This window comes from Ornithorhynchus anatinus, chromosome 13, assembly GCF_004115215.2.
Source record: "Ornithorhynchus anatinus isolate Pmale09 chromosome 13, mOrnAna1.pri.v4, whole genome shotgun sequence".
NCBI classification, from domain to species: domain Eukaryota; kingdom Metazoa; phylum Chordata; class Mammalia; order Monotremata; family Ornithorhynchidae; genus Ornithorhynchus; species Ornithorhynchus anatinus.
Genome location: NC_041740.1, coordinates 19,900,488 through 19,918,901, shown reverse-complemented (window position 1 = coordinate 19,918,901; position 18,414 = coordinate 19,900,488). Strand labels below are relative to the sequence as shown.

Here is an 18,414-nt window from a genome sequence, read left to right as displayed (position 1 = left end):
GATAAAAATTCTGCTTTGTCTCCATCTTGCACTGTCTCTCTGATACCCTAGTGCTAAATAGAGTGCTTTGCACACAGTAAGGGTCCAATAAATACGATTGAATGAATGAATGAACCCACATGCTCCCTTGCTTCATTTGGAGTGTGTCTTCAGTGTGGAGTTTGGATTAAGACTGTGAGCCCCACGTGGGCCAACCTGATTACCTTGTATTCCCCCCACCCCACCCCCGCAGCGCTTAGAGCAGTGCTTGACACATAGTCAGCGCTTAACAAATGCCATTATTATTATTATTGTTATGGTCAAATGGATGGGCCTTCATTCTTCTCCCACTGAATTAGATGGCCCCGTTTCCCCATTTAAACGAATGGGTCAGTGCAAATCATTTGGTCTGCAACAGAATACTTTCCAGCCTAACTTTGCGGGAGTGACAGTGCTCTGTACACAGTAAGCTCTCCATAAATACGATTGATGATCAAGTGAGGCAGCGTAGCCAGGGGAAAGAGCTCGGGCCTGGGAGTCAGAGGGACCTGCGTTCTAATCCTGGCTCTGTTGTGTGACCTTGGGCCAGTCACCTTCTCTGGGCCTCAGTGACCTCTTCTGTAAAATGGGGATTAAACCTGGGACCTCTCCTGCCCCCAAGTGGGACTTGGACTGTATTCAACCTGAGTAGCTCAAATCTATTCCAACGCTTAGTACAGTACTTGGCACATAGTAAACACTTAACAAATGCCATCAAGCAAAAAGTTATAGTCCCTGGCTCCGTTGTGTCCGATGATACCCCAGCAAGGCTTGTCGAACATCATGCTTTCTGTTTACAATTGGAGATAATCTCTGCCGGGAGTCCTGCATATTTGTCGATCAATTCTAGTCTTGTTGCGTGCATTAAAATCAGTGTTCAGTTCCATCGAGCAGAGTACTTCCTTGTAACCATTGACTGCAGCAAGCTGGTATTGGGGAATTAATTTTAGCTGCTGGGGAGAGGGAATCTGGTCAACAGCCCAATAGTCTCAGCAGAATCGGGCCTTCGTCTCTGCTGGTGGGCAATTTAAATGATTTATTCAATCAATCTTATTTATTAAGCTCTTACTATGTGTAGAGCACTGTACTAAGCACTTGTAGTGTAGAGCAGTGTGAGCTAGTGGAAAGAGCCCAGGCCTGGAAGTCAGAAGAGCTGAGTTCTAATCCTGCCTCCACCACTTGTCTGCTGGGTGACCTTGTGCAAGTCACTTCATTTCTCTGGACCTCAGTTTCTTCAACTGTGAAATGAGGATTCAAAACCTGTTCTCCCTCCTACTTAGACTGTGCGCGCTTACTGTGTGTAGAGAACTGTATTAAGGGCTTGGGAGAGTACATTGTAACAATCAGCAGATAGTAAGTGCTTAAGAAATACCCTTAAAAATATTCTGGCTCAGAGGAAGATTTAATTCTCTGTAATTCAGACTCCTCCCCTCTACTCTGTGCGTAAGAGATTTTCCCACTTCAGAATCATTCTTTAAAACCTTGAAATCTGTTTCTTGACATTTTTGCAGTAGTCTCCTCTGGGCAGAGAACAGAGAACTTTCTCTCAGAGCATTCTGAACCGGAACTTAAAAAACCAAGGTTTTATCAGTCCTCTCCAAGAGGTGGAAATCAGAGCGGAGAGTATGACTGACCAGGGTAAAGGGGGATAGAGTTTCTGAGGAGCTTTGGACTTAACGAGGCAAAGAAGCAAGTCAAAATTTCAGAGATGCTGATTCAGTCCCAGTGAATCAGGTTTAGTCAGCATTTTATCACATTTCTGAAAAAAATGAGGCCTCTGTCATTGTTTTCATTCTCCTTTTTCAATCAATCAATCGGTCGTATTTTATTGACTGCTTACAGTGCGCAGGACATTGTATTAAGTGCTTGGGAAAGTACAATATAACAGTATAATGTGCACATTCTCTGTCCACCATGAGTCTACTGTCTAGAGGAGGAGATAGATATTTATGTAAAGATGTATATTGCGGATATATACATTAGTGCTGTGGGGCTGGGAGAGGCGATGAATAAAGGGAGCAAGCAAGGTGATGCAGAAAATAGTAAAAGAGAAAGAAAAGAGGGCTTAGTCAGGGAAGACCTCTTGGAGGAGTTGCGCCTGCAATAAGGTTTTGTAAGCGGAGAGAGTAACTGTAGGATTGAAGAGGGAGGGCAGTGCAGGCCAGCGGCAGGACATGGGTGAGTGGTCAGTGGAGAGATAGAGGAGAGAGAGGTATGAGGAGATAGAGGTACAAGGAGAAGGTTGGCATTAGAGGAGTGAAGTCTGTGGGCTAGGTTGTAGTGGGAGAGCAGCAAGATGAGGTAGCAGGGGACAAGGTGATTGACTGTTTTAAAGCCAATGGTGAGGAGTTTTGGCCTGATGCGAAGGTGGATGGACTACTACTGGATGTTCTCGAGGAAAGGGGAAACATTGACTGAACCTTTTTGTAGAAACATGATCCGGGCAGCAGAGTCAAGTATGGACTGGATTGGGGAGAAACAGGAGACTGGGAGGTCAGTGAGGAGGCTGAATTGTACATTCCAAGTGCTTAGTACAGTGCTCTGCACATAGTAAGCACTCAATAAATACTATTGAATGAACTAATTATACAATAATCAAGCTGGGAGTGGATAAATTCTTAGGTTAACTTGCTAGCAGTTTGGATGGATTGGAAAGGACAGATTTTAGTGATGTTGTGAGGGTTCATTCAATAGTATTTATTGAGCGCTTACTATGTGCAGAGCACTGTACTAAGCGCTTGGGATGAACAAATCGGCAACAGATAGAGACAGTCCCTGCCGTTTGACGGGCTTACAGTCTAATCGGGGGAGACGGACAGACAAGAACAATGGCAATAAACAGAGTCGAGGGGAAGAACATCTCATAAAAACAATGGCAACTAAATAGAATCAAGGCGATGTACAATTCATTAACAAAATAAATAGGGTAACGAAAATATATACAGTTGAGCGGACGAGTACAGTGCTCGTGCAGTGGAGGGTTGAACCTCCAGGATTGAATATGTGGGTTAAATGAGAGAGAAGAGTTGAGGATAATGCCAAGGTTAAAGGCTACTGTGGCGGGAAGGATGGTGGAGCTGTCCACAGTCAGGGGTTTGGGTGGGAAAACAAGGAATTCTTTTTTGGACCTGTTAAGTTTGAGGTGACTCAGGACATCCAAGTAGAGATATCTTGAAGGCAGAAGGAAATGCGAGATTAAAGAGATGAAGAGGAGCACTGCAGTGGAGTTGGGAGAGTATGGATAAAGGACAGTTTTTTCTGATTGCAGTTGTTGAGTGGTTGATAAGAATAGAGGTGTCGGCTCATCTTCATTTAAGACTCATTCTCACCCGGAGGATATTTCCTGATGGGCCACACTAATTGAGTCTAGAGACCTATGTTCTTTCCATTAAATCGAGGGATTGCATAAGTGTGCATATTCATCTGCATACATTTGCATCTCCAATGCAAACAGCCCCGACCCCAGATAGGTGCAATAAAATTACAACCCGGAAATTCAAGATTGACATTCCATCCCAGAAAAAGAAATGTGGCTAGGAGCAATCTGTAGGCAGATGGGTCGAAACAGGGCATTAAGGGATCCATCTGTAGTATTTACTGAGCACTAATTCTATGTAGAGCACTGTACTAAGCACTTAGGACAGTACAACAGAGTTCTTTCATTCAGTTGTACGCATTGAGCATTTACTGTGAGTAGAACGCTATAGTAAGCACTTGGGAGAGTACAGTATAACAGCAAACAGATATGTTCCTGACTGCTGAGAGCTTACAGTCTAGAGGGGGAAGCAGACTTTAAAGTAGATCACAGAAAGAAGAATTGGCAAATTGTAAGGGTATGGATGTAATCAATTGTATTTATTGTACGTTTACTATGTGCAGAGCACTGTTCTAAGTGCTTGGGAGAATACAAGATAGTGTTGGATATAGAAATGAATTCCGACAAATTATGAATCGGAAGATAAGTGCTGTGGAGCTGAAGGAGGGGTGACTAAGAGGTGCAGATCCGAGGGGAAGGGCAATGGAGAAGGGAGTGGAAAAGGGGAAATGGGGGCTTAGTCAGGAAGGCCTCTTGGAGGAGATGGGCCTTCAGTAAGGCTTTGAAGTAGGGGAGAGTGATCATCTGTCAGATAGGAGGAGGAAAGGCATTCCAGGCCAGAGGCAGGACTTGGGTGAGGAGTGAAATATGCAGACTGGGTTGTAGAAGGAAATCAGGGAGGTGAGGGAGGAGGGAACAAGGTGTAGAGTCTATGGTAAAATGAGCATGTTGATGTACCCTGGTAACATCTGATATTTCCACTCACCAGCTTCCCTCTCTCTGCCCTTCTTTATCCCCCTGCACCTTCACTCTGCTGCTTGTGTGCTATGTGACCTTGGGGAAGTCACTTCACTTTTCTGTGCCTTAGTTCCCTCATCTGTAAAATGGGGATTAAGACTGTGGGTCAGGGACCATGTCCAACCCAGATCTAAGTCCAGTGCCAGGTACATTGTAAGCACTTAACTAATACCATTTATTAAAAAAAAAATGAACTAAGTTCTTATTAGATTTTCCAACCTGTCACCTCCCTTTACTCTAACATGAGGACTGCATTTTTATTAGTTGGGAATTGAACATGGTTTCATGGATAAAAAGGAATTTACTAAATCCATTAGCTCAAATGAACTCTCGTGGAGTAAATGCTTTTTGAGGAATGGGGTGTCTTGAGACCGAGGTGAAAACAGACAAGCCCTGAAGTGGAGCAAGCCCAGTAGCTCGACAAGGACTTATGCCTGCTGGAAAAGATGGGGTAGTGAGTGACAGCCCCACACCAGTGTTTTAGTGTCTCCCTCACATGCTCGAAGAGTACCTCACCATTATGTGTGTATCATCATTTAATCAATGGTATTTATTAAGCGCTGTGTGCAGAACATTGGACTAAGCACTAGGGACAGCTTCCAGTCTAGGTAGCTGTGTCACACACATCCTATCTGTGTCACGTATTAATATATAGTTGTGTGTATGGTATATTTATTATTTATCCTATCTAAGGATGAGTCTAGGATTCCTTTCTTAGGGTGAAAAAAAATTCTCTTAATGACCTCAGTGGCCCTCTTCTCTGGCTCTTTGGTATTATTGTTCTAGACATCATTTTCATTTTCTTGTAGTTGTAGTAATCATGTTTATTAACTGCTTACTGCGTGCAGAACACTGTATTAAGCACTGGGAAAGAGTATACAAGTGGGAATCGGACATGGGTCCTGCCTTAATCTAGGCATAGAGGTAGGGTACTTGAGGCAGACTCATCAGGAGCAAGGAAAAAAATGAAACATTCCAACAGCATGAAAGAAGGACAAATACACAAACAAAAACCAAAGTCAGTAAAGGGCTGTGTCTGGAGGAGCACCATCTCGGGCACCTCGGGATTCAGAATCCACTGCAGACCTGAAGCCACAGCAGTGGCTGCTGGGGACCCTCCACTTCCTGAGGTCTTAAGGAAGCTGCGTGCTGCAGCTGCTGTTCTCTTTCCTGCTGGGGCAGTGGAAAGTGGGACGGGATGGGGTCCCTTCGATGGGTCAGTGGGAAGGAAATGCCCTCGATCACGGCGCGGGGGACCAGGAACGGGCAGGGAAGTGAGGCTGCCGCTGCTGGGCGTCCCGTTGGCCTCCTAAGGTGAGGGGAGTCTGAAGAGGTGCAGCGAAGGCTTTTATACCTGCCCCGGGGGGCACAGAACATGCTGGGAAAAGGCAGAGTTCCTCAGTCACCTGACCTTCCCTCCCATTTCACCAGACACTGGTGGCTCTTCCCAAGTTTCTGCACTGGTTTGGACATTGGCAAACTTCACTGGGCAGGAAGGATTCGTGTCCCTGGGAAGAAAGTCCTTGACTCAGCCGGTAGGGACTCGAGTATTTTCATATGTCGGTCATTGGCGGTTACTGATAAGGGCACCCTAGCCATATGAGGGAGTGGGGCTGGAAAATCCTATGAGAAACAGGCATCTGTTTCCCACCGATTATGTTGTTGTCGGAAGGAATTCCTTCCTCACCCAACAGAAGCTGGGAGTTATCCCGGCTGATATCCACTGATTCATGAGGGGTTTGGATAGATTCTTGGACAAGAGGATGCTTTTTAAGAAGTAACGAGGCCTAGTAGAGAAGCAGCGTGGCCTAATGGAAGGAGTCCTGGAATCCTCAGGTCCTAGACCTTCAGAGCCCCTGACTTTTCCCATGGCAACTTTGACGTCCAGAACATTGCACCTGAAGGGAAAAAAAAATGATTCCTTTCCATAGTTGGAGTTGGGCAGTCATGTCCCCTTCTTGTTTGGACATTCTTACAGGGGTTGTGTGTCGTTTAAAAAATGCTGAATTTTGAAGCTCCCCTTCAAAGAGGAGTGGGGGGGGGCAATAGTTGCGAGGAGTTTTGTTTGATGCCGAGGTAAATGGCAACCACTGGAGGTTCTTGAGAAGTGGGGAAACAGGGACTGAACGTTTTTGTGGAAAAATGATCCAGGTAGTGGACTGAAGTAGGGACTGGAGTGGGGAGAGATAGAAGGCAGGGAGGCCAGCAAGGAGGCGGGAAAACATAAGTGCTTGGATTAATGTGGTGACAGTTTGGATGAAGAGGAAAAGGCAGACTTCAGCAATATTGCGAAGGTTGACCCACCAGGATTTGATGAAAGATTGAATATGCAGGTGGAACGAGAGAGATGAGTCGAGGAAAACACCGAGGCTATGGGGGTGTGAGACGGGAGGTTGGTGGTGTTGTCTACAGTCACGAAAGTCAGGGGAAGAACAGGATTTGGGTAGGAAGATGAGTTCTTTTTTGGACACATTATGTTAGGGGTGTGAACAGAACAGGAAAATCAGGGGGAGAACAGGATTTGGGTAGGAAGATGAGGAGTTCTCTTTTGGATATGTTATGTTAGGGGTGTGAACAGGACATCCAAATAGAGATGTCCTGAAGGCAGGAGGAGATACAAGACTGAGGAGAGGTAGAGGGCTGAGGGCTGGAGTTGTAGATTTGGGAGTTGGAAGTTGTAGAGATGGTAGTTGAGTTCACCAAGGGAGTGGGTGTAGATAGAAAATAGAAGGGAAGACTTAGACTGTGAACCCCAAGGGGACAGGTAACTTGTCCAACTTGATTATCTTCTATCTACCCCAATACTTAGCACAGTGCTTGGCTTGAGCGTCCAGCAGTGTGGCCTAGTGGGAGAAGCAGTCTGGCCCAAGACCGGGGCCTGGGAGTCAGAGGACTCGGGCTCTAATCGCGGCTCCTCCAGTTGGCTGCTGTATGACCTCAGGCAAGCCATATAACTTCTCCATGCCTCAAGTACCTCATTGATAAAATGGAGATTAAGATTGGGAGCCCCAAGTGGGACATAGACTGTGTCTAAGTCGATTAGTTTATATCTACCTCAGCGTTCAGTACAGCGCCTGGCAAAGACTAACAAATACCACTCAAAAAAGTAAATTCTTAACCAATATCATCATTATTATTACTATTACAGCAATGCTGCTGAACTCTTTATACGTGAAAATACCAAAAGTAAAAATATGAAACAATGAAAAGGGGAGTGCTGAAAATCTCCTCCCACTAGGGCATAATCCTCTGAATTCAGGGCTCTCACTGAAGAAAAGTAATTTGGGTTTTTTTTTGTTTTTTTAAAAAAATTCCAAATTTATTACATCCTCTTTCCTTGAGATTTCTCCCAAGTGGAATATTCCTTTTTTTAATGGTATCTGTTAAACTCTTACTATGTGCCAGGCACTATACTAAGCACTGGGGTAGGCAGAAGCAGCGTGGCTCAGTGGAAAGAGCACGGGCTTTGGAGTCAGGGCTCATGAGTTCGAATCCCAGCTCTGCCACTTGTCGGCTGTGTGACTGTGGGCAAGTCACTTAACTTCTCCGTGCCTCAGTTCCCTCATCTGTAAAATGGGGATTAAGACTGTGAGCCCCATGTGGGACAACCCGATTCCCCTATGTCTACCCCAGCGCTTAGAACAGTGCTCGGCACATAGTAAGCGCTTAACAAATACCAACATTATTATTATTATTATTAAGGTAATCAGGTTGGACACAGTCCACGTCCCACGTGGCACTCTGTCTTAATCTCCATTTGTCAGATGAGGGGATTGAAGCACAGATAAATTAAGGGACATGTCCAGGTTCTCTTTCTTCCTCCTTCTCTCCTTTCTTTCTCGACCTGCAGGAGTGCCTATTGCAGAATCAGCTAAAATATGCATTCAGTCCAATGGACGGGGGATTTTTTTTTTTTTTTACAATTTCTGTTACATAATAGTGTGCCCCTAAAATCCATCCTTTGATAGTTTCTGGGTGTCCACAAATGTTGATTCATCTAGAGACAGCACCTCTCCTTATAAATGGCAAATGAAAGCATCAGTCTATTTTTAAGGCTGCAGTTTTGCAATGGCCAAAGTGATTGCTAATCTGCTATCTCGGTTTAGATGACCATTTTTCTTCCCTTGCCAAGACCGAGTGCTTAGTGTATTTGCAAGCTAGAAAAAAATAAGATGCTTTCCTAAGATCAAAATTGAATTTGGGTGATTGTGTAAGCATCTTTCAGGTAAGAGAGTCAGTACCCATTTCCTTGCTGGGAATGCCTCCCCCGCCCCGCCCCTGTCAATTGGAGATAAACCCTGGATGAACAATACTCAGCCCTAAGTGAAATAAATTGTTTGGTAATATTTCAGGAAATGCAATTTGAGAATGCAAAAGGGCTCTCCTCTGATACCTTTACGGGATTTCTCTATCATTACTCCATAAATCTATTTCATCTGCAACTTCAGCTCTTCAATCTCAGTATCTCTCGTGCTGAGAATGATTATGGACCACAAAGAACCCCCCAAACCTTCTTTAAGAATCCATATCCAGTGATGCAATTTTTTTTAATATGGCATTTGTTAAGCACTTAGTGTTAGGCACTGTATTAAACACTGGGGTAGATACAAGCTAATCAAGCTGGACAAAGTCCATGACCCATGTAGCACTCTCAGTCTTAATTCCCCTTTTACAGATGAGGTAACTGAGGCCCAGAGAAGTGAAATGATTTGCCCAAGGTCACACAGGAGGCAAGGGACAGAACAGGGATTTGGATCTGCGTAATTAGTACCTCTGACTGCCAGACTCATGCTCTTTCCACTAGACCATGCTGCTTTCCAATCTTCCCACAAAGAGTTTGATGTCTAAGAAGGAAATGAAGTTTTTATCTCTCTCAAACCTCAGGCCTGGAATGGGGGGAGAGAGAGAGAGTGAGCAGAGGCCATCTTCTCCAGAAAGGCCTCTATAAAAGGTAATTGTAATCATAATAATAATAGTGGCATTTGTTAAGCACTTACCTTATGCCAAACACTAGGGCAGACTCAAGAAAATCGATAGGACACTGTCCATATCTCACTTTCAAGCAGTCCAAGGACGAAGAGGAACAGGCTCTTTCCTCCCTCTTTGGTTTCTCCTTCCTTTCCTCCCTCCCTCCTCCTTAGGTCATAAGATCCATGTGGAGCTGAGCCTATAGTAAGCACCCCTATGCTCATTATATGTGCTAAATAAATGCCATAATTACTACCCAAACAAAGAGTCCCCTGACAGAACCAGAAATCTCATTTTCTGTCCTCCTCGGACATCCGTTCTCCCCTGGCATTTATTTTTACATTCCGAGTTGGAAATCAATTCTGTCCCTGCGATGAGACTGAATCAGTTCTCATTTATAGTCGTCATAAGCGTGCCATTCAGTGTTTCGGTTAAGGACAATTGAAAAAATGATAAGCATTTGGATGCTGAAGTTTGTTCATGGTTGGTTTGTTTTTTTTTTGCCAGTTTCCCCCTTAAACAACAGATCCGTCAGCATTGGACCAGGATGGGGAAGGGAAAGTTAAAGTTGGAGCACCCCTGAAATAGGGGAAGGAGGGACAGACAGTTGGATGGTTTTTAGGGGAACTTGTTCCTTGAGATAAAAATAAGATTATACAGAGAGAGCAAAAGGTTTTGGAGACAATGCTGAGATCGACTTAAGGCCAAAGAGAAATTGAACAAAAGCCCCAGTTTGATAGGAGAGGAGTTGTCCACCTAATGATAATTTTGGTATTTGTTAAGCACTTTGTTCATTCAATCGTAATTATTGAGCGCTTACTGCGTGCAGAGTACTGTACTAAGCACTTGGGAGAGTACAATATAATGTAGTTTGTGCAGCCACTGGTGTTTCAAAAAAAGGATCTTTAGATGGCAGCAAAGCTCTCTTGAGCCAGTCTTCCACCGGCCTTGTGTGATGTGGTCCTATAGGAGAAAAAGCCAAAAAGGCCCGTCAAACGAGGTTACAGTAACTAAGGTATGTGTTATCAGGACTGTATCATTCATTCGTTCATTCAATTCATTCAGTCGTAGTTATTGAGTACTTACTGTGTGCAGAGCACTGTACTAAGCACTTGGGAAAGTACAGCAATGAAGAGAGACAGTCCCCGCCCACAAGGAGCTCACAGTCTGGAGCCGGGGAGGCAGACGACAATACAAGTAAACAGACATCATTATAAATAAATCAAATTGAAGATATATACCTAAGTGCTGTGGATTGGGGAGAGGGGTGACGCGGAAGGGAGTGAGAGTTGAGGAAAATTGGGGCTTAGTCTGGGAAGGCCTCTTGGAGGAGTTGTGCCCTCAGTAAGGCTTTGAAGCGGGACAGAGTCATTATCTGACAGATTTGAAGAGGGAGGGCGTTCCAGGCCAGAGGCAGGATGTGGGCCAGGGGTCGGTGGTGAGACAAGCGAGAACGAGGCACAGTGAGAAGGTTAGCGGCACCAGAGAAGTGGAGTGTGCGGGCTGGGTTGTAGAAGGAGAGAAGGGAGGTGTATTATGTGGCATGTGAGTTTTCCGCCTACCACCTGGAAAAGAGTCTTCCAAAATCAAGTTTAGTCTTCTAGTGAATGATGCAATATATAGATATAGATATGTATCTCACACCCTAGATATATATCACCATCTTTCTCATTCTAGATGTCTGCTGTGTGTGTGTGTGACCTATCTATATATATGCATATCTATCTATATAGAGATGGAGATATAGCTCTATAGATATATATTGAGAGAGAGAGATATACAGATATCCCATCTTGATCCTGGGATTTTCTAAGAGACGTGCTAGTAATAATAGTAATGGTATTTGTTGAGCGCTACTGTGTGCCAGGCACTGTACTAAGCCTGGGGATAGATACAAGATAATTGGGTTGACACAGTCCCTGTCCCACATGAGGCTCACACTCTTAATCCCCATTTTATAGAAGAGGGAATTGAAGCCCAGAGACTTTAAGCAACTTGCCCAAGGTCACACAGCAGACATGTGGCAGAGCTAGGATTAGAACCCAGGTCCTTCTGACTTCCAGATCCGTGTTCTTCTCACAAAGTCTCATGGCTAATGAATAAATATAGTGGGACAGGGACTTTGTCCGACCCGATTTGCTTGCATCCACCCCGGCGCTTAGTACAGTGCCTGGCACATAGCAAGCGCTTCACAAATGCCACAATTATTATTAGCTGGGGAACTCAGACATACCTCTCTCCCCTCATTCTGGGCTACCTCTGAGGAACTTGAGAATGAGGTGGGGTTTTTTTTGTTTTTTTCCCTAAGAAGTGATTGAAATCATGAGATCTTTGTTTTTATCCTCTCTGCTCCTTTGGCATTTAATCGCTGCCTCTGTTTTTACTCTGAGCTGCAGCCTGTGAGTGGAACATCAGAAACTGCTCGGAGTTAAAGGGAGGCAGCTTTGGTATAGTGGAAAGTACAGGATCGGGAAGTCAAAGGACATGGATCCTATTTGCAGCTCTTTCACTGGACTGCTGTGTGACTTTGGGCAAGTCACAGCCTCTCTGTCTCAGTTTCTCCATCTGTAGAGATTTAATAATAATAATTATGGTATTTGTTAAGTGTTTATTATGTTCCAGGCCCTGTACTGAGCATGGGCTGGATACAAGCAAATCAGGTTGGATACAGTCCCTGTCCCACGTGGGGCTCACAGTATTAATCCCCATTTTACAGATGAGAAAACTGAGACCCAGAGAAGTGAAGTGACTTGACCAAGGCCACACAGCAGGTATGTGGCCGAGTCAGGATTAGAACCCCGGTCCTTCTGACTTCCAGGCCCATGCTCTAGCCACTAAGCCATGCTGCTGCATCTTCTTTCCTCAGAGGAATATGATGAGGGCGAAATGAGATGCCATGTCAGCACGCGATGGAAAGAAATGAAGACACCATGTAAGTTCAAAGTGTTTGCCATGTTCTGCGGTCACCTCTGCAAGAGCTGGAGTTGATCGAGGAGTTCTTGGCCTGTCCCTCTCCATCCTAGCCGCGGCAGGGTCCTGTGGGCGGGGCTGTGAGAAGGAAAAGCATTCATTCATTCAATTGTATTTTTTGAGCGCTTACTGTGTGCAAAGCACTATACTAAGAGCTTGAGAGAGTCCAATACAACAACCTACAGACACGTTCCCTGCCCACAACGAGCTTACAGTCTACAGAGCAATCAATCAGTGGTATTTAATGAGCACTCACTGTGTGCAGAGCACTGTACTAAATGCTTGAGAGAACAATCGGTCGAGTATTTACTGAGTGTTTACTGTGTGCAGAGCACTGTACTAAATGCTTGGGAGAGGACAGTGCAACAGGGTTGGTAGACACATTCCCTGTCCACAACAAGCTTAAAGGCTAGAGGGGAAGAGGCAGTTGGAAATTCAGTAGGAACATTTGATTTTAACAAAACATCTCTTATTTTGTTGTTGTTTTTTGGTACAGCTCAATCTCTTTAATTTCTATCTCCTCCTGCCCCTTCATTCTCGCTCTGCTCCGCCTCCCTCCCATTGTATTGTACTGTCCCTAATGTTTAATACAGTGCTTCACATATAGTAAGGGTTCAATAAAAAACATTGATTGGGAAGCATCATGGCCTAGTTTTAATAAATCATAATGATGGTATTTGTTAAATGTGCCAAGCACTGTTCTAAGCCCTGCCCTAGTAGATACAATTCGGGCCTGGGAATCAGAAGCACCTGGGTTCTAAGCACAACTCTGCCACTTGCCAGCTGTGTGATCTTGGGCAAGTCACTTCACTTCTCTGGGCCTTAGTTCCATCATCTGTCCAAAGGGAATGAAGACTGTGAGCCCATGATGGACAGTCCGACTTGATTAGCTTGTATCTACTCCAAGCACTCAGTACAGAGCCCAGCACATAGTAAGCACTTAAGAAATACCATAAGAAAAGAGATAGAAGTACAGTGACCAAATATCTTTATTGTGAATATGATTATCTAGGAGGGATATCACGGGTTGTGTCTGAGCATGGCAGATCAAGCATGGAGCTGTGGAGCTGTATTAATGGAGCGCCGTAGAACCTAGTTGGATTTAGAAGAAGATTTTTCCAAATCTATTATTTAAATGAGGGATCAGATTATATGGTCCTTTATGCAGAAAATATAGCTCGTCTCTCTTACTTTTATTATCTCATTTGGGTGTAGTTGAAGGATGTCGGATTGCATAATGAGGAAACCAGATCTCATTTTCACTAAGACTGTTCAAACCTAATGCGTGAGTTTCAAGCTTCACCGTTCTTCTAAGTAATTAGGTTCTGTGGGCCCTATTTCTTGTGTTTGTGAAATGTGAAGAACTGCATTATGAGGTTTCTAATTTCATCTGTTCAACTGCCTGAAACGGTATTAATTGAAAAGACCATACAGTATATTACAGTGTGATAAGTTATAATTTTTCCTTCATTTGAACACGGCTGGTTTTTGGGTTGTTGGGGAGGATTCTCGGAATAATGAAAAAGTGGTAGCTGAAAACTGACTCTTTGTTCAACAGGAGCAGCCAATAGACTCTTGCCTTAGTACGCTAGTAAAGTCTTCGTTCTCTTTGTTCTTTGGGACTTGTTAAGCACTTACTATGTGCCAGGTACTGTACTGGGTGCTGGGGTAGATCCAAGCTAATCGGGTTGGACACAGTCCCTTTCTCACATGGGGCTCACCGTCTTAATCCCCATTTTACAGTTGAGCGAACCGAGGCACCGGGAAGTGAAGTGACTTGCCCAAGGTCACACAGCAGACACTTGCTGGTGGAGCCAGCAATAGAACCCAGGTCCTTCCGACTCCCTAGCCCGTACTGTATCTACTAGGCCACACTGCTTCTCACTTCTAGGTAAACCACTCCAGAAGGAAGCTGCAAACTAATCAGAAAGCTTCTTTTCTCTTTTCTTTTACAGAAGAGATCAACAAAATATGCACCCTTAAGACTTTTTAAGAGCCAAGGTACTGGTCGGCCATGAGCGTAGCATAGTCTGCATGGTTCTCCCTTCCTCAGGGAGTGAGAACATTTGTATTAAATATCAAGATAAGCATTTTCTGTGTTTCAAGTGCTGAGGTAGATGCTGGGTGACCTTGGTTCAGCCACTTAACATCTCTGTGCCTCAGTTCGCTTCATCTGTAAAATGGGGATTAAGACTGTGAGCCTCATGAGGGACAGGGGCTGGGTCCATCCCGATTATCTTGTATCTACCTTGGCACTTAATACGGTGCCTGGCACATAGTAACAACTGCCATTTAAAAAAAAACCCCAAAGCACAGGTAACTACACAAAATAAAATCATTAGGGGGCCTGTGGCTAGAGGAGTTGATTTTCAGGCTCCTTAGGGCTCAGAGTTCAGGGTGTCACAGCCACCAGGCTTCTGGGGTTTTGTGGTGACCTCACACACCTTCAATCCAAAGGCCATTTTAGATGCCGCAACACTAACAGGTGCTGTGGATATGGCCTTGGGATCAAGTGTCACTGGAGTTTGCACCGATTCTACCCAATTATGGAATCAGCTATTTGAGGCTGGCGTGGATACTGGGCACCGTGTCTGGCAGATGCCTCTCTATGAACATTATTCCAAACAGGTTGTCAATCGTCATCTCGCAGATATTAATAACCTCGGGAAGGATAGGTCTGGGGGTGCTTGCACAGCAGCCGCCTTCCTGAAAGAATCTGTGACCCACTCGGCCTGGACTCATTTAGATATAGCAGGTGTGATGGCCAATAAGGATGAAGTGCCTTATCTCCGGAAAAGAATGGCACGGCGACCTACAAGGATACTAGTCGAATTCCTGATTTGGTTGAGTCAGGAAAAGCAAGGTGTTTAACAAAGTCCTAGTTGGGGCATCTTGCAGTCTGCCTTAAGTTGGGTAGAATCCGTTTTAAAGAAACTTAACGATGGCCGTTACTGTAATTGAGCAGAATGAACAAGTCCTGAAGTAGTTTGTCTACCACCAGGCTTCTGTGGTTTTGTGGTGACCTCAGGCTTTGGCCATGGTGGGCGCAGCTTGGGAAGCAGAGAGCTGTAGGGGTTAGAACACGGGCCTGGGATGCAGAAGGTCATGGGTTCTAACCCTGACTCCTCCACTTGTCTGCTGTGTGACCTTGGGCAAGTCACTAAGCTTCTCTGGGCCTCAGTTACTTCATCTGGAAAAGAGGATTGAGACCATGAGCCACATGGGGAACTGGGACTCTGTTCAACCTGATTTGCTCGTAACCACCCCGGCGCTTAGAACAGTGCCTGGTGCATAGTAAGCACTTAACAAATACAGTTCTTCTTATTTTTTTTATCATCCCTGCCTAACAGGCAACTTTATTCGTGTTTCTTTGAAAGCTCTACTCCTTTCACTTGATATTCTGTAGCAATCTCATATTTTATTTTTTTTACTGAAGGAATGATTGATGTGCAGATTCCATCAGCATCAGAGACTGCCCATTTTCTGAACAAGGTCTGTCGTCAGTATGATTTGATTCGCTTAAACCCTTAGTCACAGTTGCTACCTTACCACAGAATTTAATTTAGCTCTGTTTTAAGAAGTCATGAAATTTCTAAGGTGGGGTAAATTGACAGAATACCAATAAAAGGTAGAAGATGAGAAAGTGACCGTATTTAATAAAGAGAGTCTATTTTCAGTAAAACAATGAAGATTTTATGAGTTATTCTGGAAGTTTTTTCATTGAAATGTGCTCTCAATGCAGGCAGCCCTGAGGATTCTAATTTTTCCATAATATCAATAATGGTATTTATTATTATTGTAAATTAATATAATTATTATTGTCCTAGTTGTTTAACTTCTCTGGGCCTCAGTTATCTCTTCTGCAAAATGGAGATTAAGACTGTGAGCCCCATGGGGAACATCAACTGTCCCATCTGATTATCTTGTATCTACCTCAGTAATAGTTATTAGTAGTAATAGCATTATTAGTAAAAATACTGGTATTGTGTGCTAGGCACGGTACTAACACTGGGGTAGAACAGTCAATGAGCGCTTATGGTACTAAGCACTGTACTAAGTGCTTGAAACAAGAAAATACAGGAAAATCATTTTCAACGTCATGCTTTTTGATCGCTTATTGTGGGTACTGTACTAAGCACTATATTAAGTGCTGGGTTCATTCAGTTGAATTTATTGAGTACTTCTATGTGCAAAGCACTGTACTAAATGCTTGGGAGAATGCAATACAAAAGTAAGCAGACACATTCCCTGCCCACAATAAGCTTAGAGTCTAGAGGGAACTTAGAGTTTAGAGGGAGCTTCCTACGAGAAAATACAAGAAGATCAAGTAAAAGCCCGGGCCTGGGAGTCAGAAGCGCCTGGGTTCTCATCCTGGCTCCTCCACTTACTGGGTGCCCTTGGTCAAGTCACTTCACGTCCCTGGACCTTAGTTCCCCCATCTGTAAAATGGGGATTCAGTACCTGTTCCCTTTCCTCATTAGATCGCGAGGTCTACATGGAACGGTATCCGACCTGATGATCTTGTATCTTTCCCAGCGCTTAGAACAGTACTTGACACATAGTTTGTGGCTCAGTTAGTTCATATACTGGATAGTGAGTCCCTACTAACTTGAAACTTCCTTTTCACACTGGGGGAAAATAAATCTGTATGTGTGGCTGCGAATTATGATTATTCACAATAATAGCAGAATTGCTGCTTATGTTTTTAAAAAATGATCCTTTTGGATGCTGATTGAGTGGAACCGTTTATGCTTCGTAACTCCTATTATTATTTTTTTCAGGAGGGATTTTGGGCTGGAACATATTGACAAAATTAAATGAAATCAGATTTAAATTAAATCAAATTCCCTGACTGGTCATTTTGGGATCATGCTGTTTGAGCTAATTTTGAGGTTTGTTTCTTTCTTTTTGCAAATAAGCCTGTTGGGAGCATATATAATCCCGATCTAGAATATCCCAAGCCTTTGCCAAAGCAATATGTTGTTTCTTTGTTTATAAGCAATTTTTAGGAATGCTTACCTTTCCATCTAGAAAGAAATCAGTGTTGAGGCCCCACCTTTAAATTGATGTCATTAGGTAATTTTCAAGCAAGTAAGAAAAATATCCATGTTGCAAACTGGGTCATAGGGGATGGAATTACATTTTTATAAAAGAGTGGTTGATTTAGGTAGGTCAGATACTCAAACATTAAGCGACTCTGGAGAAATTCAGTTTCAAATTTGCTCACAGGGCCATTTTTACCTTCTTTTCTAAATTTTTAATGGTATTTATGAAGTGTTTACTATGTGCCAGGCACTGTACTAAGTGCTGGGGAAGATACAAGCAAATCGGATTGTGAACACAGTCCCTGTCCCACAACAGCCTCCCAGTCTTTATCCCCATTTTACAACATGAGGTTAGTGAGGCACAGAGAAGTGAAGTAACTTGCCCAGGTCACACAGCAGACTAGTGGTTGAGCCAAGATTAGAAACCAGGTTCTTGGCCCCCAAGCTCATGCTCTTTCCCCTAGGTCACAATGTTTTGGTGGGAGACTAGTAACCAAAGGTGACATTATTAACACTGCTTGGAATCTCAAATACTCTGATTAAAATCGTCCTTGATTGTCCATTTAGGGGTGGCTGTATTAAGTCTAAAATATTTATGGTATTTGTTAAACACTTCTAAGTGCCAGGTACTGTACTAAGCATTGGGGTAGATAAAAGCTTATTGGGTTGGACACAGTCCCTGACCCACGAAGGTCTTAATCCTCATTTTACAGATGAGATAACTGAGGCATAGAGAAGTGAAGTGACTTGCCCAAGGTCAGAGAGCAGATAACTGGCAGAGCCAGGAACCTAGGACTTCCTGACTCCCAGGCCCATGCTCTAGCCACAAGGCCATGCTACTTCTCTTCGTGAAGCATCTCTTAATTCATTAATGAAGGCCATTTAGTGGGGAAATGAAATGTGGTAGGGGGTCTGGTTTTATCCACGAAGTAGGGTGTCCCTCATACACTTCCCCAAGAGGTCCTGATGCCCTATCAGACAGACCCAATCAGTGAATCGATCAATCATATTTATCGAGCCCTTACTGTGTGCAGAGCACTGTATTAAGCCCTTGAGAGTGCCCGATATAACGGAGTGGGT

The 18,414-nt window shown here is 44.0% G+C and overlaps 1 protein-coding gene across 5 annotated transcripts in view; it reads left to right on the top strand.

Annotated features, from left to right (window-relative positions):
- ARL5B (ADP ribosylation factor like GTPase 5B) overlaps positions 1-17,128 on the top strand; it is a 58,449-nt gene extending 41,321 nt beyond the window's left edge. The window contains exons 7-8 of one of the 5 annotated variants that reach the window (XM_029077621.2): positions 15,726-15,781; positions 17,071-17,128. In XM_029077621.2, the coding sequence (XP_028933454.1) occupies positions 15,726-15,781; positions 17,071-17,097 (83 nt within the window). In that variant the 3' untranslated portion in view covers positions 17,098-17,128. Of the gene's footprint in view, positions 1-12,185; positions 12,252-14,244; positions 14,291-15,725; positions 15,953-17,070 lie in introns of those variants that run through there. The other 4 variants (XM_039913869.1, XM_029077622.2, XM_029077623.2 and 1 more) reach the window with 4 other exon arrangements.
- The last annotated feature ends 1,286 nt before the right edge of the window (positions 17,129-18,414 follow it).